Raw genomic sequence first — 19477 nt, 5'->3', positions numbered from 1 at the left:
TCTGTCTCAATTATATATATATATATATATATATATATATATATATATATATATATATATATATATATATATATATATATATATATATATATATATAAATGGCTACAATTTTACCTTTCTGTTTGTTGTGAGAGGATTTAGACGATCGTCCACACAAATGAGTCCATGACAGTAAATTTCAACGTGTCAATAAGGGCTGAGGGTTCTGACTTTTGCCTTACTAAAGATTATGTATAAACGTCCAGCGTTTGTGCCGAGTCAGCATTTTCCATGTTCGTCTGCTACCCGTTAGCTCTGAGCCGTAAGCACTGTAAAGACGGCCGTATTTCAGTTTGAACGCATTATCAGTAGGGCTGCATTCTGTTGCTTATTCTGACGATTAATCGGATAAAAGAATTGCCACATTCTTCAGATTTTTCATTTGGCCGCTTTTTTACATACAACAAAAGATCCCAATACGCAAACAATTGAATTACTTGATAAAAAAAAAAAAACCTTTTATTGCCTAAAATGCAGTAACAATATTCATTTAGTGAATGCTAGGTCATCTGTAGCAAAGGGTGCATCTGCAGCTAAAAATACAGCTAACTAATTTTTTTTTTTTTTTTTTTTTTTTGATTAATCAATGGATAGCAAAATAATACAGAATTTTGAATTGGGTGAAAATGATAATGTTCTGGGTGGAATATTTTTATAGACAAAGGTTTTTCATCTTAAATGAAAAATGTATATATTTTTTGTACAGTTTGGGTCATTTTTAGAGTTTATATACTCTAGTTAATGATTAATCGATTACAAAATTGTAATAATTGATTAATCCCGATTAATCAAGTGAACTTTCGGCTCTCCCTCCGCAGCCGTTCGTGATCCACGACATGGAGACGCTGCAGCTGGCGGAGCAAACGCTGGTGGCCAAGATGGTCGGCTCGGCGGGGGCCCTCAAGGACAGAGAGGCCGAGGTTCGGATTTTCCACTGCTGCCAGTGCACATCGGTGGAAACTGTCACGGAGCTCACCGAGTTCGCGAAGTCCGTGCCGGGCTTCTCGAGCCTGGACCTGAATGACCAGGTGACGCTCCTGAAGTACGGCGTGTACGAAGCGCTCTTTGCCATGCTCGCCTCCAGCATGAACAAAGACGGCCTCCTCGTGGCGTACGGCTCGGGCTTCATCACCCGGGAGTTCCTCAAGAGCTTGCGGCGGCCGTTCAGCGACATGATGGAGCCCAAGTTCCAGTTCGCTATGAAGTTCAACGCGCTGGAACTGGACGACAGCGACCTGGCGCTGTTTGTCGCGGCCATCATCTGCTGCGGAGGTGAGGCTAGAGGGAAATTTTAAATTTGTACAGTTGGGTTTGTTCTGCCCTTTACGACCATACGTTACACAGTTTCACCACACACACAGTGATTCGTTCCTTTTAACTGATCTGTATCTCATTATTTTCTGAGAAATTGAACCTTGGACAATCACGATGCCTCCTCTGACTTCCTCTGCCCTCAGACCGACCGGGCCTGGTGAACGTGTCGCACATCGAGGTGATGCAGGAGAGCATCGTCCACGTCCTCCAGCTCCACCTGCTGGCCAACCACCCCGACGACACCTCCCTGTTCCCCAAACTGCTGCAGAAACTGGCCGACCTCCGGCAGCTGGTCACGGAGCACGCGCAGCTGGTGCAGGAGATCAAAAAGACAGAGGACACGTCCCTGCACCCGCTTCTACAGGAGATCTACAGAGACATGTACTGAGGGACTGCAGCAACCAGCCGACGGAACAGAAACTAAACCGTTCAGAGAAGACACGTTAAGCTAGGGTTCAACCACTTTGAGCTGTGCCGTCTCCGACGCGGCAGAATTTGCTTCTGGCTTCCGGTCAGCTTGAAGGAACTTATCTCTGGCGGACGGTTCCTTTGGTTGGTCTGGCTTCTCACCACTCCATTGCTTGGAACCTTCTGAGACAGAAAAAAAAGGAACTAGATCAGATGTGAAACACCGTCTGATTAAAGCCACTTTGTAGAAATCTGTGTAGCATTTCTGACCAAACTCAGCTATTAACCTACGGTGAGCCCTGAAAAGGAGGGAAGACGGGGAACTCGATGATTGCCACTCCAGTTGTGCGTTTCGAAAAGAGATTTTTATACTGAAGTTAAAGAGCCATATAAAGTCAGCATCAGTTAAACCACCTCGACCTGGCAGCCAAACAGTCCTGCTGCTTCAAAGCCTACCAGCATGTTCTTCTTCATACAACCGGACACATCCGAGGAGTCGGCAAACGTACGAACACGATCGCAAGCTGAATTGTGATGACCGGGTTTTGACTTGAAATTGCATCTTGTTGCACAGCATAAGCACAAACTTGTCTGTGATTTGTTCACAAATGTCTGAGCCGCGTTCCTAACAAAAACACACGCTCAGATGTTTGACACTCCATCTGCGCTTTGTGCTCATGGTTTTTGGTCCGACTCCAACTTGAGCCGCGCTAGAATCTCAACAGAAGCCTAAATATAGAAATTAATATTTTCTTTTTGTTTGTGTCACATTGCCTCAGCTATAGCGCCTCCCTCCCCCCGTTTTCTTTGTTCTCACAAAGAAACCCACAGCTTTTTTTTTCTTAATGTAGTCCTTATACGTGTACCCAATCAGTTTTTCAGCAGTTTGTAGCCTTTTTCATAGTTTTGAAAACCTGCCAATACCTTTTTTTTATTGTCATCAACTGTTCATAGATTTTTATGTTCATAGAAGAGATGCCAGCGACCTTTCTGCATATTCCCCACGTAGTGTTAGATCCTTACCTCAACTCTGAGATTTCCTAAACCTTGTTTCTTTGGCTTAATTTCAAACTGACACTGAAAATAGTTCGCCGTTGCATAACTTACCTTAGCTTAAAGAGTGTTAGCTTGTCCAGGTTGCGCTACAGTATGAGTTTACTATTTGGAAAAAGACCGGAGCCCAGTCAGAGGCGGTTTAGCCAAAAATCATCCAGTCCCAGTTGTAACCCAATGCATGTTTATAACAAGGCAACTCGCGCATTTTGCTGTCACCCAACCATTTGTATAAGAAGAACATGCTAGCTTTGACACCAGAAGGAGGGGAAATGTCTACTTGGATTTTGTAACATAAAAACACACATGCAGAAGAATAATGCGAGAAGCATATGATCATCTGTTTAATATCCACCCTTGAAAAACAATACTTTAAATAACCATCAGATTATTTAGTCTACCTTGATTTAAAATAAAGCTGAATTTTTAATGAGGATTACGTGTCTTTTGACGCTGTAATCTTACTAAACAGGACGAGCAAAGTTACCTCCAGCTCTACACGATTCAAATTTGTGTAAGTAGTTTTAATCTCTATGTAGCGTCTGTCAGATAAAGCAGTTCCAACAAGATTTTACATCAAAGTTTTCTTGGACAAAAAGATATTTTCTAAACATTTTATTTCTTTAAAGTGAATGTGGACTAACAGCTTTGACTAAGAGACCTCCAACAATCGGAGCAGGTTCTCGTCAGTCATATAAGAAATCTTCAAATGCATGGTGTATGGAAAGCAATTGTGCACAAATGTTTAACTCAAATTATTCTACTATTTTACGGCTCTTTTCAACATATGTGCAGCTCTACTATTCTTATCATTATTTTGGTGCTTTAAAAGTAACATAAAGTGGATTCATCTTGTGAAACCTTTTTTCTGACTATTGCAGCGTCGTTTTTTTGTTTTGTTTTTTTGTTTCATCTTTTTTTCACGCCCTAATGACATCGCATTGTGTTTGTACATAGCTAGTTGCATTACTATTTACCCCTTCTAAAAGCTAAATCTTGAAGTCACATTATAGTAATGGACTCTGCACATCCCTAATTTTGCTAAAAACTTTTACGTTCAAAAAAATGTGTACTGCTTGTTCGTGTTGCTTTAATGTTTGTATTTTCACTTGAATTAGATCATATTTTTATACTAAAAACGTGTACGTACGACTATATCTGATAAAGTTTTACTCAGAAATGGCACAGTTTGAAAGTGTAAATAGAATCAAGGTGAAACGGGGCGATCGGGATATCCACAAATCTGAACCCTGCTGGGGACATTCCTTTGGTTTAAGCCATCAAAACTGTTGCTTCCAGCTGTTTTGTAATTTCGCAACTGAACCGAATCCTTTTTGATCTGAACCGAAGATGGCTTTGGACTGTTCCGGCTTATCACGTTTTGTGATTGATTTAAAAACTTGACTCCGTCGTCTCCGGCTATAGTTTAACGACGAGGAGATGTCTTGTTAATGTTTAGCTACGGGATAGTGTTGATCATACGTTGAAATAGCGTGTCTTTTGATACTGTTTTCTCAGGTTGCACATCAGAATACAAATAGAGATAATATATGCACAGAGATTTTTATCAATATCAAATGTTCCTTGGCAGACTCAACCGCAAAATATTTTGTCTTTTAATTTTTTTGTTTGTTTTGACAGATTGAATCTCTGTTTGCTATCAGAGAGTCTAAATGCACTCATAATTAGCCATCACGTCGTATGCTATCAGAGTATTGATGATGCAGTAATGTAAATTTAGAACAGGTTGCTTTCCAAGCTTGTTTCTGTCTGACTTTTCTCTCCAGACTTGCTGCTATGTTGTACTAACTCAAACATGAGCTCTGCCACGGATAGATTACCAACCTCCAAGCTGCCTCTAACGTTCTCACTTAGAGTCGAAACCAGATATTTGCATAAACCTTCAATTCTTTTTTTTTTTTTTTTTGCCTCATTGTTTTGACATTCCATCAAACTAATTTCACCAAACTAAACTTTTCTGTTTTAGGCCAGTTAAGATTACTCAAAATTATTTCTGCTTGCTAAATTCCAGAATAATTATTCAAATTCTGAAGTTTGCATACATTTTAGTTTTTGATAGTCGCCTTTAAAACTGTATGAATTGTCATATTTACCCACAAACTTTCTATAGGAGTGAGATCAGTGCTTTACGATGGCCACTGCAATAAAAGTAAGAGATTGTTTTAATGAGGATTCCATATTTACTTCAGCATCTCCACGTAATGTTTTTATTTTCTCACTGTGTCGTCTTTCCTGGTAAGCGCACCAGTCCCTCTTGACGCAAAACAGTCACACAAGATCACACTGCCAACGCTGTGCTTCACAGTTGAGATGGTGTTCTCTTCCCACTTTTGCCTCCAAATGTAGCAGTGATCATGATGGTCAAACATTTCAATGTTTGTTTCATCAGATCAACATGTCGCCAGCAGGTATTTATCCTCGAGTTCGTTTGCAAACTATCATCTGGCATTTTAAATAATGGCCTCTTCGTCTCTGAGTGGCGCTTCAGCTAGCATCTTTCACACCAAAACACGTTCGTCTCTGGGAAATGCGTCTCCTACCTTGACGACATCGGCTGGACATTCCCATGTTGTTTATGCCTTCATAAAATTATTGAAGCAGATAGTACATCTGGAGATTTACCAGATATATTTGCAATCACAATTTATTTCCTTATTTTTTTATTATTATTTTTTTAATCATAGAATAATGTCACACAAGGAAGAAGTGTGTTTGAGGTGTTGTCTTAAAATATATCCACAGTTAGGGCTTTACTTAAATATTGTGAATTACCCATCAGAAGCCTACAAAGTCAAAACAACCTCATCTTGGACTTCTTCCAGTGGCATAAAGGCAAAAAAAAACAGAAACAAATGCTTTTCTCAAATAAAAAGATCTTACTCGTTATTCTGGCGTTAAGAAAATGGAAATAATGTCTGTAATCTTAACTGATTTACAACAGAAAAAAACCTCTGATTTAATGTCAAACAGGGGAAAACATATGTACATATCTGGCTTCAACTGTATATCTTGTCTCAGACTGCAAAGAATTCACCGAATGCAGCTCAGTTTTTCACCTTGCAGATCATGCTTGGTGATCAATCACCAACAACATGTGCCTTAGTGTGTGTGTGTGTGTGTGTGTGTGTGTGTACACGCCAACGTCGAAGACTCACAAGATTGAAAAATTGTAAACAATTGACCTGTTCGTGTGACCTAACGGAAACCTATAGAATGGTTCGTCAGATTTTAACAGAAATCGATCGTCAGTCAATGAAAATGAAGGATTTGCTCAAAAGGGTTTTTAAAAGCGAAACTGAAAATGAATGAAACACTACAAAAAAGGCCCGAGAGGTGAAGCTGGTGTACTCTTGTGGGTGCGGGGGGTTTGTTTGACGTGGAATTGACAAGGGACTTTTTAACTTGTATCAGGGATTCTTAGTCTTCCTTTGTTGCACTAGCTCAGGATATAGAAAGGTACTGTTTCTCTGTCCCTGTCTTTCTTACTCAATTTAATACAATAAGTCTGTGCTGCTCTGCTTTGGAGCCCATAAACAGAAGCAACAATACAAGAAAAATTGGCTTTCCTTTTCCAGTTCAGACAGATTATTTTCCAGGGGCAGCAGTCATAGGAATTAGGTTTTTCTTTTTGTTTTGTGACCTTCAACTTGTTTATTTCTGCAGCTCTAGTCTACTTCAGAGGCAGAAAGCATCTTTGGAAGTTGTTATCTGTGTGTTTTATGGCTTGGATAATAATACTGTAAATGTTTTGAATGTACTGAGTATTTAGTCGTGCATAGTTAGTACTTTGCAAGAAGGCAAATTGACATTGAATGGATTTAAAAAGAAAATAAAATGATTTTGAAGTCCTCTACTTTGTTTGTTGACATTTGAAAGAACAACTTGAGTCTGTTTGAATATATTATTTTTAAGGTTGTTGTTTTTTTGAACACCTAATTTGAGCTTTTACAGTTAAAATAAAGTAATGGCTTCTCTGACAAATAATTTCTTAGACTGAAACTCTGGGACCATACTGGGCTACAGCGTAGCTTGCATATAGTAAAGATATTTGTGTAGATTTTTATAGTTCTCTGTTATCTGTAATAAAAGTAATAATCTCACAATGTGGAATCAGAAGAGAGATTAAACACCTTGTGTTATGCTGAAGACATGAACTTTAAACATTTGGAAATGCAAAAAGCCAACTGTGAAGATGAAAGCTTAAATATTTTCCGCAAAAAGACAAAAATGCTTGATACTCATTTCTATGAAAGTACAAAGATGATACTAATAAAAATTTAAATTTGAATGATATTTTTTATATATATATAGAATCCCACTTCATAAATCCAAAACTTCCTCTTTAATTCAGTCGTTCCCAATCTGACCCACAAAATGACGATAGCAGAGTCTTGTGACCTTGACTCTTGGTTGAGTAAATAAGCAGCCACTGCCATGTCTGCGGTTGCTCTGATTCAGAACCACTCCAGCAGGGGGCAGTCTACATTAATCAAATTATCTTACGCTCTTCCTCCTTCTCGTCACATTGTCCAACATGGCGGTGTCCATGCTCGGGTTCTGCTGTTGTGTTTCGCGACACGCGTCCTGTAGCCTCCTGAGACGAGCGCGTCTCTTCCTCACACTCAGGTCTAAATTTCACCGCTCCGCCGCTGCGTCCAGCGGACTGCTCCTGTCGCTACATAAGCGCGGTGTCCTGAAGGATTCTTTCCCAGAAAACGCAGCACAGGACCAGCTTCCCCGGCTGCTCCAGTCCGCTCCTCAGACTGTATACTGCGGCTTCGACCCCACAGCCGACAGCCTCCATGTGGGCAACCTGCTCGCCATTATCGGCCTGCTCCACTTCCGGAGCGCCGGGCACAACGTCGTCGCGCTGCTCGGAGGGGCCACGGCGCAAATCGGGGACCCGAGCGGGAAAACGAGCGAGCGCGAGCGGCTGTCCGCGGAGGTGGTGGAGGAGAACACCCGCGGCATCCGGGAGAGCATTCAGAGGATTTTCATCAACCACGAGGTGCTTTTCCACGACCGCTCGAGGCCGCTGGGCACGGTGAACGTGCTGAACAACCGGAGCTGGTATAAGAGCTGGGAAGTGGTGGACTTTCTGTCGGAGACCGGCAGGCACTTCCGGATGGGGACCATGCTCAGCCGCCACAGCGTGCAGTCCCGGCTGAGGAGCGCAGACGGTATGAGCCTGACAGAGTTCACCTACCAGGTGTTCCAAGCTTATGACTTCTACCACCTCCACCAAATATACGGCTGCAGGATTCAGCTCGGAGGCACCGACCAGCTGGGCAATTTGATGTCCGGACATGAGTACATTCACAAGTAAATTTCCCTTCCAGCTTTGTTCCAGGCTGCTTTAGGAAATCGGAATAAAAAAATGACCGGATATCCCTGGTTGTGTATTTTGATATGCAAATAATTAGTTGCAGGTTTCACAAGTGAAAACTTGAGTGGGTCTCATACAGGTTCTCAATTGGATTCAGCCCTTGACTTTGACTGAGCCATTCTAACACAGATTTTGGCTATATTTTCAGGGTTTTTCTCCACCTGAGAAGTAAACTTATATACCAGTTTAAAGTTTTTCACAGCCAGAACCAGTTTTGCCTGCCTGTAATTCATCCCACATAGATATCCCAAACCGCTGGCACCATTCAAACAGATTTCTCCATTTGTGCTCCAGTTCTGACCAGCATTTTTACTCTGATATACACAGGCAAACTTCAGCACGTTGAATCGCCTACTTTAGACTAACTACTTATTCAGCAGTTGTTCCAGCCTCGCATACAAAAAAAAACTTGCTACATTTTAATCATGAGCTGCTTTAACATTTTTTAAAGTACACTTAAGCATTCAAAACTGCAAAACATCTAGTTTAGTCCTAACATGTTGTTATAAGCTAATGATGCATATGCTGGATGGAAGGGAAGTCATACCTGAAGCTAATAATTGTAGCTGAATGTACCGAGGACAGTTTGAAGGGAAATTGATGGACGTCAGTGGATATTTTGTACTGACAGAGAGCAATAGTAAAAATCACTGTAAAAGAAAGCTATTTTTTTCATTTTTGGTTGATAAACTTTATGGTCACAAACAACAACAACCGTAGTCCACTTTAGTGTTCCTTGACCAAGCTATCCATAGCTTGAACCAACCTCATCCTTCAAGTTTGGGCTGTTTGTTAGCTTCCAAACAAGATCGTAATTGTTTCATTATTCAGGAGCAAAACGTGTTCGATTTTCTTTTCCATCCGTTTACTTCCACACGACTCATTATTGACGTTTCCTGCACTGTTGAACTTTGCTGCAGATGTGCTGACTATACATTTTTCTCTATCTTTTGCAATCAAGTGGCCACACCCGTTTCTTTCGTCAAAACAATCTGCTCTTTCATTACCATGAGATGTTTTCAGCCGCTGCATCGTCATCCATATTTACCGCTGTTTCCTGTCTTAGTAGGCATGATTTTGTTTGAGGTGCGAAGGTGTTTGTTTAAAATTACTTATCCCAAACAGAAAAGCAATGAAAATCTCATTTGTCAATATTTCCTCACGCTTTCAAATTTATTTATTTTTTATTCATGTTATCTGGCTCTACAATATGATACCACTATCGCCACATCATTTTAACTGTGGGGAGAATGAAATAATCGCCTCCCCATGTTTCTGCTTTACCTAATCTCTTGTTATGACCAGCTCTGCAATTTAGTTTTACCATATTCTCCCATGTAACCATTCAAATCAATTTTTAAAACATTCTTTTTAAGAGTAAGCGGTGAGGAGGTGTATGGCCTGACCATCCCGCTGGTGACCAGCACCACCGGTGACAAGCTCGGGAAAACCGCCGGCAACGCGGTGTGGCTCAACAGAGACAAGACGTCCCCCTTCGAGCTCTACCAGTTCTTCCTCCGACAGTCGGATGCCAGCGTGGAGCGGTACGCAAAGAATAAAGCTCCCCGCTTCTGTGGATGCCTGAACCACAGTGACAAGGAAGCTGAAGTGCATTGTGTGGGTGTTTTGCAGATACTTGAAGCTGTTTACCTTTTTGCCCCTGGAGGAGGTGGAGAAGCTGATGGAGCAGCAGAGGGAGGACCCAAGCAAACGTCTCGCCCACAAACGACTGGCTGCAGAGGTGACCAAACTGGTGCACGGAAAGGAGGGCCTCGAGAGCGCCAAGAGGTCAGAATTGGTCCGCGGAGGTTTTTCTTTTTAAGCGTTGCACCAAATTTTCCCCAAAAAACATTGAGTTTAGGTGACTTCTAACTCCCACCTGCAGGTGACAGTATTTCTCACAGGTCGTGTTAAAGGAACATTTTCCATCTTTGACTAGACCCGTCACAATAACTCATTTTGCTTTATTGCAATTATTATTAGTTAAACCAAATTAAAATTAAACGCAATTGAACATGTTAACATAAAAAAATTAACTGGTAAAAATTGATTATTGGGGAATATTTTTGATCTCATTGGTCAAAATGATGGACAAAGAAAAAGTCTAGCTTAACCTCTGCTTGTGCTGCACTGCTGCCTCTACCTTTGCTTGATGTCAAGTTAGAGTCCGTGGTCAATAAATGTGAATATATATTTTTCTTCTTATATGTAGATTTTGGATGAGGATTAATGAGGAAATATTTCTAAAGCAGCCCCACAGAATATGAGATTTTTGACAACTGTAAATCACAAAAACGATTGCAAAATCCTGGAGGAGCTGTCTAAAAGCTGTATTGTTTGTCCCTGCAGATGTACCAATGCGTTGTATCACAGCAGCATTCAGGCGTTGGAGCAAATGAGTGACGAGGAGCTTCAGGAGCTCTTCAGGGAGGCTCCTTTCCAAGAAATGCTTTTGGAGCCGGGGACCACGGTGCTAGACGCCTGCCGTAAGGCCAGCGCCATCCCTGATGGGCCCAAAGGGTAGGTTCGTCATGAGCACTTACTGTAACAGAGCGCTGCCATTGGTTATGGGGTTGCTTTTCATCAGCAGTTAGGAAAGCTGGTTCACTGAAAGAAAACCTCTGAAGAAGAAAATGGGTGCAACTTTCTTCTTCATGAAACAACTGGAAAGGCATCAGATTTTAGTCGTAGGATCTCACTTTTGTTGTTTGTAAAACACCGCGAGTTATTTCTCCCATTGACGCTACACACACAGGTTTGTTTTGGTTGTATTTACTCAGAATTTCTTAACTAACCAGGTCCAAGGACTCATCCCATGCTTGTGGAAAAGATGTTAGTCTGTTTTAGAAGGGTCACTAGTGTGCGTGAAGTAGAGAAAACGCCAGAGCTGATGGCGTTTTCTTGAAAAATTTGGTCAAAAAGTGCTTGACGATTTATTAAACACTGGAAGGAAAGTGGGAAACCATCATCTTTGAGGAAGAGATGTGGTTGGGGGGTAAAGAAAATCCCGAATGATCGTGTTTGGCAATCACCTAAATGTTTGGTGAAAGCAATGGGAAGAAGAACAGTAGGACTCAGGGACATGTTTAATGGTGAAAGTAAGAACACAAGGAATTGGAACTGCACTGCTGTCTGGCCATAAGAAAACTTTTAATCATTGAAGCTAACTGGGGAAAATAGTTTCACTTTCCAAGAGAGCTGGTGTCTACTGTACCAGCCTTTAGGGGCAATGCTGGAGTTGATCAGGTCTAGTAGGTCCAGCAACATTATGAGCCCAAAGAATGAGGTCCGCAGACTACCTGAATATACTGAATGACCAGACTGCTGTAGCTTGTCAGACATACAAGCTTAAGTAGTTAAAAGTTCTTGCTTTACCTGAATCTTATCGTGTGATCGCTTGCGTTCAGGTATCGGATGATTTCAGAAGGAGCAGTATGGATCAACCACAAAAGAGAAGACAAACCGGAGCAGGTCCTCATCCCCAACATCCACATACTGTCTAATGGACTCACCCTGCTCAGAGTGGGCAAGAAAAACTTTCACATCGTCAAGTGGCTCAGCCTCTGAGGCTGCTCCACTGACTTACAGGGAAGGTAGGAGGAAAAACTTGAGAAGAGTCTGTGGGAGATGTTGATGGACTGATAAGTGGATGGTCGTTTAGTGTTATATATACGTACATATGTAGATGTGCTGTTTATCTAAAGATTTGCTATTAAAACAACATTTGGTAAAGAGATGTTTTTCTGTTGACTTACCTCTGCAGCAGACTTTTGGGGCAGTGAACACTAGAGGGCGACATTGCCTGTGTGGCCGTCCACAGAGCACCTAACATTTATCCTACCGTAAACTTTCAAGTAAACAGCTGCTCACCATTAAACTAAATTGCATCATTTCTCCCAAAAAGCTTACGGTCCTATTTTAAGCAAATTATTGTTTTTAAAAATTGTTTAATTATGGTGCATTTGTTTTGTTGCAGTTTTAATTTTTTTCTTCTTCTTCTTCTTTTTACTTCTGTGGAGTGTAACACAACTTACACACTTCAGGAGACAACACTCTCATGTTGGGGGAAAGACAGTTTATGATGCAGTTTGAGTTCGAAAATAAGTTTTACTTAAATACTCCCTATCCAATATTGTTGCTTCAGAAGAAATTCTTGCTTTTCTGCAAATGTGATTGTTTTTTTTTTATCTCTGTTTTTGGTATTTGTTTTTGCAAATTATAATTTAAATTTTACATTCACCAATATTTAATAATGCATTTATCAAGTGCTTTCAACGTGTTTTGCTGGCAAAGAACAAAAAAATGGCAAGAATACACACATAATTAAAGAACAAAGATACGATCAAATGTATGTGGTTTTCTATGCATCATGTGTAGTGATTATCGTATATAAAATGCAACCTAGATATATTAACTGTACCATGATCATGGAATACATGTTTTTTTTTTTTTTTTTTTTTTTTTGGGGGGGGGGGGTGGAGGGGAATTGAAGCCAACAGCTACAGGCTAAAGCTAATCAGTGAGGGGAGCTGAAAAGGTTATTCAAATAACATCAAAAACAGAACCACGTGACCACTGCACAGCTTTCTGTCTCAAGCTGGTAAAACTTTCAAGTTTTAGCAATTACCAAAGAAGTTCAGTCAGCTGTCAAAACTCAGCCATTTCACTTTTTTTTTTTTTAAAGTTGAAACATTCAATTTAATCTTGCAGTGTATGTAATACTCAATCTGCTCTGTAATTTATTTTATGTTTTCATAGCAAACGACTTACTGTGAAATAAAAATATTTGAAAATGCAGTTCAAATCCAGACAGCATGTTCATAAATCATACAGACACTAGTTAACTGTCTTAAAATGATTTTTTTATTATTATTATTAATACCTCCCGGCTGATCAAGATTGAAATTGTGTCGAACTGTAAGCTTATTTACAAAGTTGGCCCAGATTACTTAAAATGCTGGCGCTTTAAAAAAAAACATGGGCGTGGCCTCTGCGTTCAGCAAATGAACAGCCTCGCTGGGATTTAAATAGCTCTGTGTGTCAATCACATGCGCTGGCCCTCCTCCATCCGAGCCCAGCCTTCTCTCTCCGTCCCCACAACGCCTCTGAATCGCCATATTGGGTACTGAGGTTACTCTGCAGTTTCTCTCAGTCCGGGACGGAATTGACAAGAGCTCCTTCGGTTCCTCTGCAGTTTGTTTTGATGATTCGCGGGGACTATCTTCGGCGTCAGAACACCGCAGAAGCCGTTTGCGCCTCCAGCTTGACATACGCATGGCATAAGCCGTTTCACGCCTGTTTCGGATCTTTCCCCCCGTGACGAGGAGATACCCGTTGTTTTTTTGTTTTTTTTTTCTTCTCTCACTCTCCGGCGACGTGTTTTTTTCTTATGAAAACCGGACGCTCCTGGCTGCTCGAAGATTCAGTTTTTTTGGGGGGTAAAATGTCAGACGTTCGACTTTCAAACGGAAGCCCGACGTTGGAACGGACGGAGCCCCGGGTTACGGAACACCCGAAGCCGTCAGCCTGCCGAAGCCTCTTCGGCTCAGTGGACCACGAAGAGTTAAAGAGGGATTTAAAGGGACATATGCGGGAGCTGCAGGAGGCTGCGTCCGCCAAGTGGGGCTTCGACTTTGCCAGTGACAAGCCGCTGCCTAACGCCAGGCTCACATGGGAACTAGTGGACCCCGCTGAGGTCCCGGATTTCTACGTGCGGCCCCCGCGGAGGGAGAAAGGCGTCTGCTCTGGGAATAACAATGTGGATCTAAACGGGAATCATAGCTGCGATACGAGCATGTCTGACGTACTGACTGAGTGTACGGAGCAGTGCACCGGGCTGAGGAAAAGACCGTGTCACGGTACTACTTCTTTCCTTTTTCTTTTTTTTTTATACATGTTTTCAGCTCTAATTTGTGTAATAGATAGTCTCACGGTTTTGGCATATTACTTTCATAAATGCATCAATATGGAAAGTAGTAAAATGGAAAAAAAAGCTTTTTTTATTTTTCGCAGACACCACGGCGCAAAGTAAGAGGTCACGCAGCAGCCCAGATGAAGTTAGTTGTCCAACCCTGAGCCACTCTGTTGAACACACACCCAGAAAGTCCAGTCCCAAGAGGCAAACGTGAGGACTAGCAAAACGGTAAGAAAATTAAATTATATTTTAACCCCCCTTTTTTCCACACACGATGTCAGAGAGACGAACATTAGGTATACGTGGTTTAGAAAACAAGAAAAGGAAAATACCGTGGCCCTTTCTATGCTTGGCACTTTTTACTTTATAAAATTAGTATGTATTTATTTATTTATTTTTTGACAACCAAACGGAACATTTTGCCGACTCGTGGAGTTTTATCGATAAAAGTTCTGCCCCATTAACACCAGACAGACAAACGTTGCGAGTGAAAACAATAAAAAGGAAAACAAAACTGAGCTGGACATTATTTTTAGCCCTTTAACTGCAGGTGTTTTGGTGCTGCTCGTTTCCTACTTAACTGTAAACAAGTGCTGAACAACAGTGTAGTAGTAACACGTCAGCAGCCACTGCCCTCACAGCAGAGCAGGGACGGAAAGGGGCTGGTCTCTCCGAGAGCTGCAAAAACACACACGCACGCACACGCTGCGCTCACACACTCCTGTTACCACACACACACACACACACACATATCTCCCTGCAGGGGGAGAATAGCGTGCAGGTCTGAAATCAAAAATCAAGTGGGTCACAGTGAAGAGAGGGTCTGGTTAAATTTTTTTTTACCACTTTGAAGATGTGTGTGTATATATATATATATATATATATATATATATATATGAAAAAGGTATATATTTTTTAATAAAACAAATAATGAAACCTAAACAGTAGAGGCAGGTATAATATTTTTTGAATTCCTTTTACATAAGAAATTTATTTTTTTATAAATGTGGAAATAAATTTAGAACTTCCACTATGTATATTTTTAATGTTAACTTAACATTTTGTGTATGTGTTTTTTCTTTTAGATTAATTTCTGACTTACATATATATATATATATATATATATATATTAAAACAGGAAGCTAACCCGCATCTTAATTGTATGAGCTAAAAAAAAAACACTTGGAGAGGCTCACAAAATATGACTTAAAATGTAAAAGTAGCTTCTAGAAATTAAAACTACAGAAACAAAACAAAAAAACATACTTTCTGATGTTTACAAAAATAATATTTTTGTATTTCACATTGAGGCTCTTAAAACAGTTTTTCCACATCAGGAAATGCATCCTTGGGGAAAAACTCAACTTCTTTTTTTTGTTGTTACAGAAAATGTTACACAATGTTCTGCTGTACTAACTTGCATGTTTTTCTTCTCTCTCTCTTCCTTGTTCTCGCCCCACAGAGAAGATGCCCCCTCCCCCTTGTTTTTCCCTAAATGTGGGAGACCTCAGTGTTGTTTTTTTTTTTTTTTTTTCCCTTTTGGACGAGGATCTACGCAGCATCAGAAACATATCAGCTCTCCTGAAGACTGGGGAGGACGCTGTTGAAGCACTGAATAGAAACACTAAAGTTTTTGGCACTCAGTTAAATGTTACTGCCTCTAACAGCAGTCGATGTAGCAGTGTGCAATTAGGTTGGATTTCCTTTTTTGCTCCTTATATTTCTTTTCTTTTTTTTTTTACTACCTGTGTATATAAATTAATAAATATATATTTCTCTTCATATGTAGCACATAAGAAACATTATGATTTATGAAACAAATCCTTTATGCTAAAAGTGTGAAATTTGATTTGACTTGAAGAATTGCAGTGTAGTTTGAATTTTTTTTTTTTTTTTTTTTTTTTTTTTGGAAATGCTGTTTTGCTCGTGCGAAGTTGACACGGTCCCTAATTGCTACACTTTAAAAAAACAAAAACAAATCATGGCTTCTTAAGGTTTCTTTACAGCGTGACTTCACTCCGTCATTTTCCTAACTCGACATTGAAGAATGGTACAAATGTAGCTCATTTATTATTTTTTTTTATTTTTTTTTATTTTTTTTTTGGCCACAATCTTTAGCTCTTTTAAGCGGAGGAAACTTAAAAAAAAACAAAAACAAATCAGTGAGGATATTCTATTTATTTTTTTATTTTTAGAGTTGCTTTTAAGCACTAGTTTGGGCCTTTCTCCCCCCTCCCTGTTGTAGTTCTGCACTCCTCAGATGCGTTGGACTAGCTGAGATATTTACGGAAGGACATGCGAACTTATTGACTCTACCCTGATGTGCCTTACTGCTTTGCAGATGGAAGGGTTTTTACTTTAGAAAGCGGTTATATCTCCTACAATACCAAATACATGGTTGCTTTTATGTAGATGACTTCACATTGTATTTCTTTGTGATAACTTAGGTGCTTTTTTTTCTTCCATCTCTTATTCCCTCCTGCCCCAATATTTTAAACCTGCTGAGGATGCAAGTCTGAGTATCTCAAAGCTTCTCCTGTATTTGACGAATAACGGCTCATCCTACAAATGCAGTCGCCAGGCCTGTGTAATTGTGTAGACATTTTTTTTTTTGCAGTGTACATCTGTACATATTTTGTTAAAAAGAATTAAAACAAAAAACACTGAGAAATTATACTAACTTATTTATGTCAAGATTTTTTTTTTTTTTTTAATGTAGAGTTTTTAAAAAAAATGGGTTCTTGATTACGGTTATCCAAAGTGGCATTTACGTTACTATAATTGTTTTTATTTTGTTAAAGCATATTTTATTTGGTAGATCTTTTTTTTTCCTCCTCCTTATAAGGTTGCAGACTGAGCCTGATATTTGTTGTGCATTTTTGTAATGTGTGGATTAAAAGATGTTGCAATCAATAAAAGAGAAAATTAAAGTTGGACTTTTTTTTTTTTACTTTTTACACTGGGTATAAAAAGTCCATGCTTAGCATATGCTAAATGCACTATGTTGGATAAAGGAATTAAAATTACACATGCATTTTCTTAAAACGTTTTTACCGTTCAGACTTCTATTTGGGGTGTTTGTTTTTTTTAAAGCTGCTGGGTGAAAAATCAGTGAGGTGAGTCTCCCAATGAGGCTGAATGATTGACGCTAGGTTTGTCCAATGAGAGAGCAGTTTAGAAAGCAGACCACTGAGTGCAACCAGTAGTGTTCAGCAACTTACCCCTTGGACTGGGAAATATAGACGGGAAACATTTTATTTTATATTTTGTTGTATTCTTAACTGTGTGTGTGTGTGTGTGTGTGTGTATGTAGTTGTTTATAGTCCTTCTTTAAGTCTTTCTGGTTTAATCATCAAACCCCCAGTCCAAATGTAGTGTAATGTCGCTTTTTGGGTTCAGTCAATATTTATTCTGGACACATTAAAAAAAATTAAGTCTAATTCAGCTGTTATAGTGTAAATTAGCTTTTGACAGAAATGAATGGAAATCCACACAGTGTCCTAATCTATAGAAATACAACAGGTGTGTGTTTGAGATAAATTAAAGAGTACTATTGTATATTATATAAAATGTCTGTATTTTAGCACTTAAATACATTTAAATATTTTTTCCCCAATGTAAAATTTAGGAAACAATGCATATAATATATTATATGCATATATATATATATATATATATATATATATATATATATATATATATATGTATGTGTATATATATATGTATGTGTATATATTATTATTATTATTACATTTTACGTGCAGCCTTGATTTCATCTTTTTCTAATCTGCCTCTCCTTGCTGCCTGAAACCAGACTGCTGAGCGTCTCAGTTTCAGTCACTGCACATCTTTGGCTGTAAAAACCCAAATAAAGGTTTTCACTGCACAGAATTTCCCTGCCTCCTCCTCATGCCTCCAGTGCAGGAGGACACCTGCAGCAGCTTGTTTTTATTCATATTCTTTAACGCCGGTGTGTTATGAGGTCATGAGGGGTGGAAGTGGTCTCTGTGTGTGTGGGCGAGCTGGCTGGTGGGAAAGGTGGGGACTGTCCGGTTCCGAAGCGTGCAGGTGGACAACCTCAACCCAGCCGTTCCATCAAACCTCCCCCGACCCCCCACCTCCGAGCTCGGGCCCCATTGTCCCAGTGTGTGGGCCTTTGTGCCGAAGGCCATTGTGTAGGGGCTGGGGCTGGCCACTGTTGTGTCTGGGGCTCCTCTGTTCAAACAAAGGGCCCGTCTACAATCCTCCACCCCGCCCAAACAGCAGACTGCCCGACTGATTGACTGACTGACTGGCTGGCCGTCTGACTGACTTCATGACGAGGTGAAAAAGCAAAGGAGGGAAATATTGTGACATTGTGACCGAAATGCTGAGTTCACATCGGTATTACCTGCTTTCAGTGGGCAAAACGTCAATTAGTTCAGTGATTCAATTCAAAAATTGAAATGCAATGATGTTTATTCAAATCTGTACATTACCCGTGGTGCTAAACAAAAGACACAAAGTACATTTTATTACTGGTATTTCGATGTACTGTACAGTATATGCACTCAGGTCTCACCAGTTTTGCCGTCAGTCAGTCACAGTGATAAATGGGTCATTAAAGTAGGTATTGGTATTTTTGACAGTGTGGTGTCGAGTCCTGCTGGAAAATGTAATCAGCATCTCACTGAAGTTTGTCACTAGAGGCAGACATAAAGTGCATTGAAATATGACTGGACTTGATAAAACACAGCGGGACAAACTGCCGGTGACATGGCGACTACAGTTTACCTTCCACTTGACCTCAAGCAACGAGAACGCCTTGTCTCTGGTACAGAAATGGCTCGACATAAGGAAGGCGAAAGTTGAAGGATATATTCTCAATGCATCTGTGTCTGCTTGGCTTTGGTTCAAGATTTTACGGCAACTATTTTTCCTTCCACTTAACTTTACAGTAGCATTTGATATGGCACTCTTTCTTTTGACAACATATTTGGCGTTTGCTTTGGTTATTTTTGTCTTGTGATATCTAGTAATGAGCGTTGTGAATCTTAGCAAAAAGCGCCTCACTTCACAGTCCTTTCTGCTGGAGTTTTTCCTTCCACTCAACTTTCTGTTAATATGTTTGGATAAAGCACTTTTGTGGCTCCCTGTCTTTGTGGAGGGAATTGACGACTGCCTGCTGAACAGTTGTCTACTTGGAAGTCACCTCATAATTGTGTATGCCATGCTCGTCAAACTGAAACCAAAATAAATGTGAACACAGAAACGCGAATTGTCCCTTCTCTCCTCCGCGGGTGGTCTCTCCTCTGAGCTCGGGTCCTCTACCAGAGGCCTGGGAGCTTGAGGGTTCTGCGCAG

The 19477-nt window shown here is 40.2% G+C and overlaps 3 protein-coding genes across 7 annotated transcripts in view; all 3 read left to right on the top strand.

Moving 5' to 3' along the window:
* Window positions 1–5632, top strand: part of pparab (peroxisome proliferator-activated receptor alpha b) — a 49564-nt gene extending 43932 nt beyond the window's left edge. For all 3 annotated transcript variants that reach the window (XM_015042385.1, XM_015042403.1, XM_015042394.1), the window contains exons 6-7: window positions 858–1311; window positions 1497–5632. In XM_015042385.1, the coding sequence (XP_014897871.1) occupies window positions 858–1311; window positions 1497–1741 (699 nt within the window). In that variant the 3' untranslated portion in view covers window positions 1742–5632. The remainder of the gene's footprint in view (window positions 1–857; window positions 1312–1496) is intronic.
* Window positions 5633–6783: 1151 nt separating this feature from the next.
* Window positions 6784–12637, top strand: yars2 (tyrosyl-tRNA synthetase 2, mitochondrial). 3 transcript variants are annotated; one of them, XM_015042364.1, is made up of 6 exons: window positions 6784–8157; window positions 9598–9765; window positions 9854–10009; window positions 10571–10741; window positions 11629–11814; window positions 11985–12637. In XM_015042364.1, exons 1-5 carry the CDS (start codon window positions 7370–7372, stop codon window positions 11786–11788), a joined length of 1443 nt encoding a protein of 480 aa, XP_014897850.1. In that variant the 5' UTR covers window positions 6784–7369; the 3' UTR covers window positions 11789–11814; window positions 11985–12637. The 3 variants fall into 3 exon arrangements, with proteins under 3 accessions (XP_014897850.1, XP_014897841.1, XP_014897858.1); XM_015042355.1 differs by having other exon boundaries at window positions 11629–12637; XM_015042372.1 differs by lacking the exons at window positions 11629–11814; window positions 11985–12637 and having other exon boundaries at window positions 9854–10019; window positions 10571–10719.
* Window positions 12638–13286: 649 nt separating this feature from the next.
* Window positions 13287–15971, top strand: cdkn1bb (cyclin dependent kinase inhibitor 1Bb). Its single transcript, XM_015042413.1, has 3 exons — window positions 13287–14079; window positions 14234–14363; window positions 15598–15971. The coding sequence occupies exons 1-2, from the start codon at window positions 13611–13613 to the stop codon at window positions 14347–14349; spliced, it is 585 nt and encodes a 194-aa protein (XP_014897899.1). The 5' UTR covers window positions 13287–13610; the 3' UTR covers window positions 14350–14363; window positions 15598–15971.
* Window positions 15972–19477: the final 3506 nt, after the last annotated feature.

This window comes from Poecilia latipinna, unplaced genomic scaffold (assembly GCF_001443285.1).
Source record: "Poecilia latipinna isolate Pla-1442-1.1 unplaced genomic scaffold, P_latipinna-1.0 Scaffold34, whole genome shotgun sequence".
In the NCBI taxonomy this organism is placed as follows: domain Eukaryota; kingdom Metazoa; phylum Chordata; class Actinopteri; order Cyprinodontiformes; family Poeciliidae; genus Poecilia; species Poecilia latipinna.
Note: the sequence above shows the minus strand (reverse complement) of the source record. Positions and strands in the feature narration are given on the sequence as shown.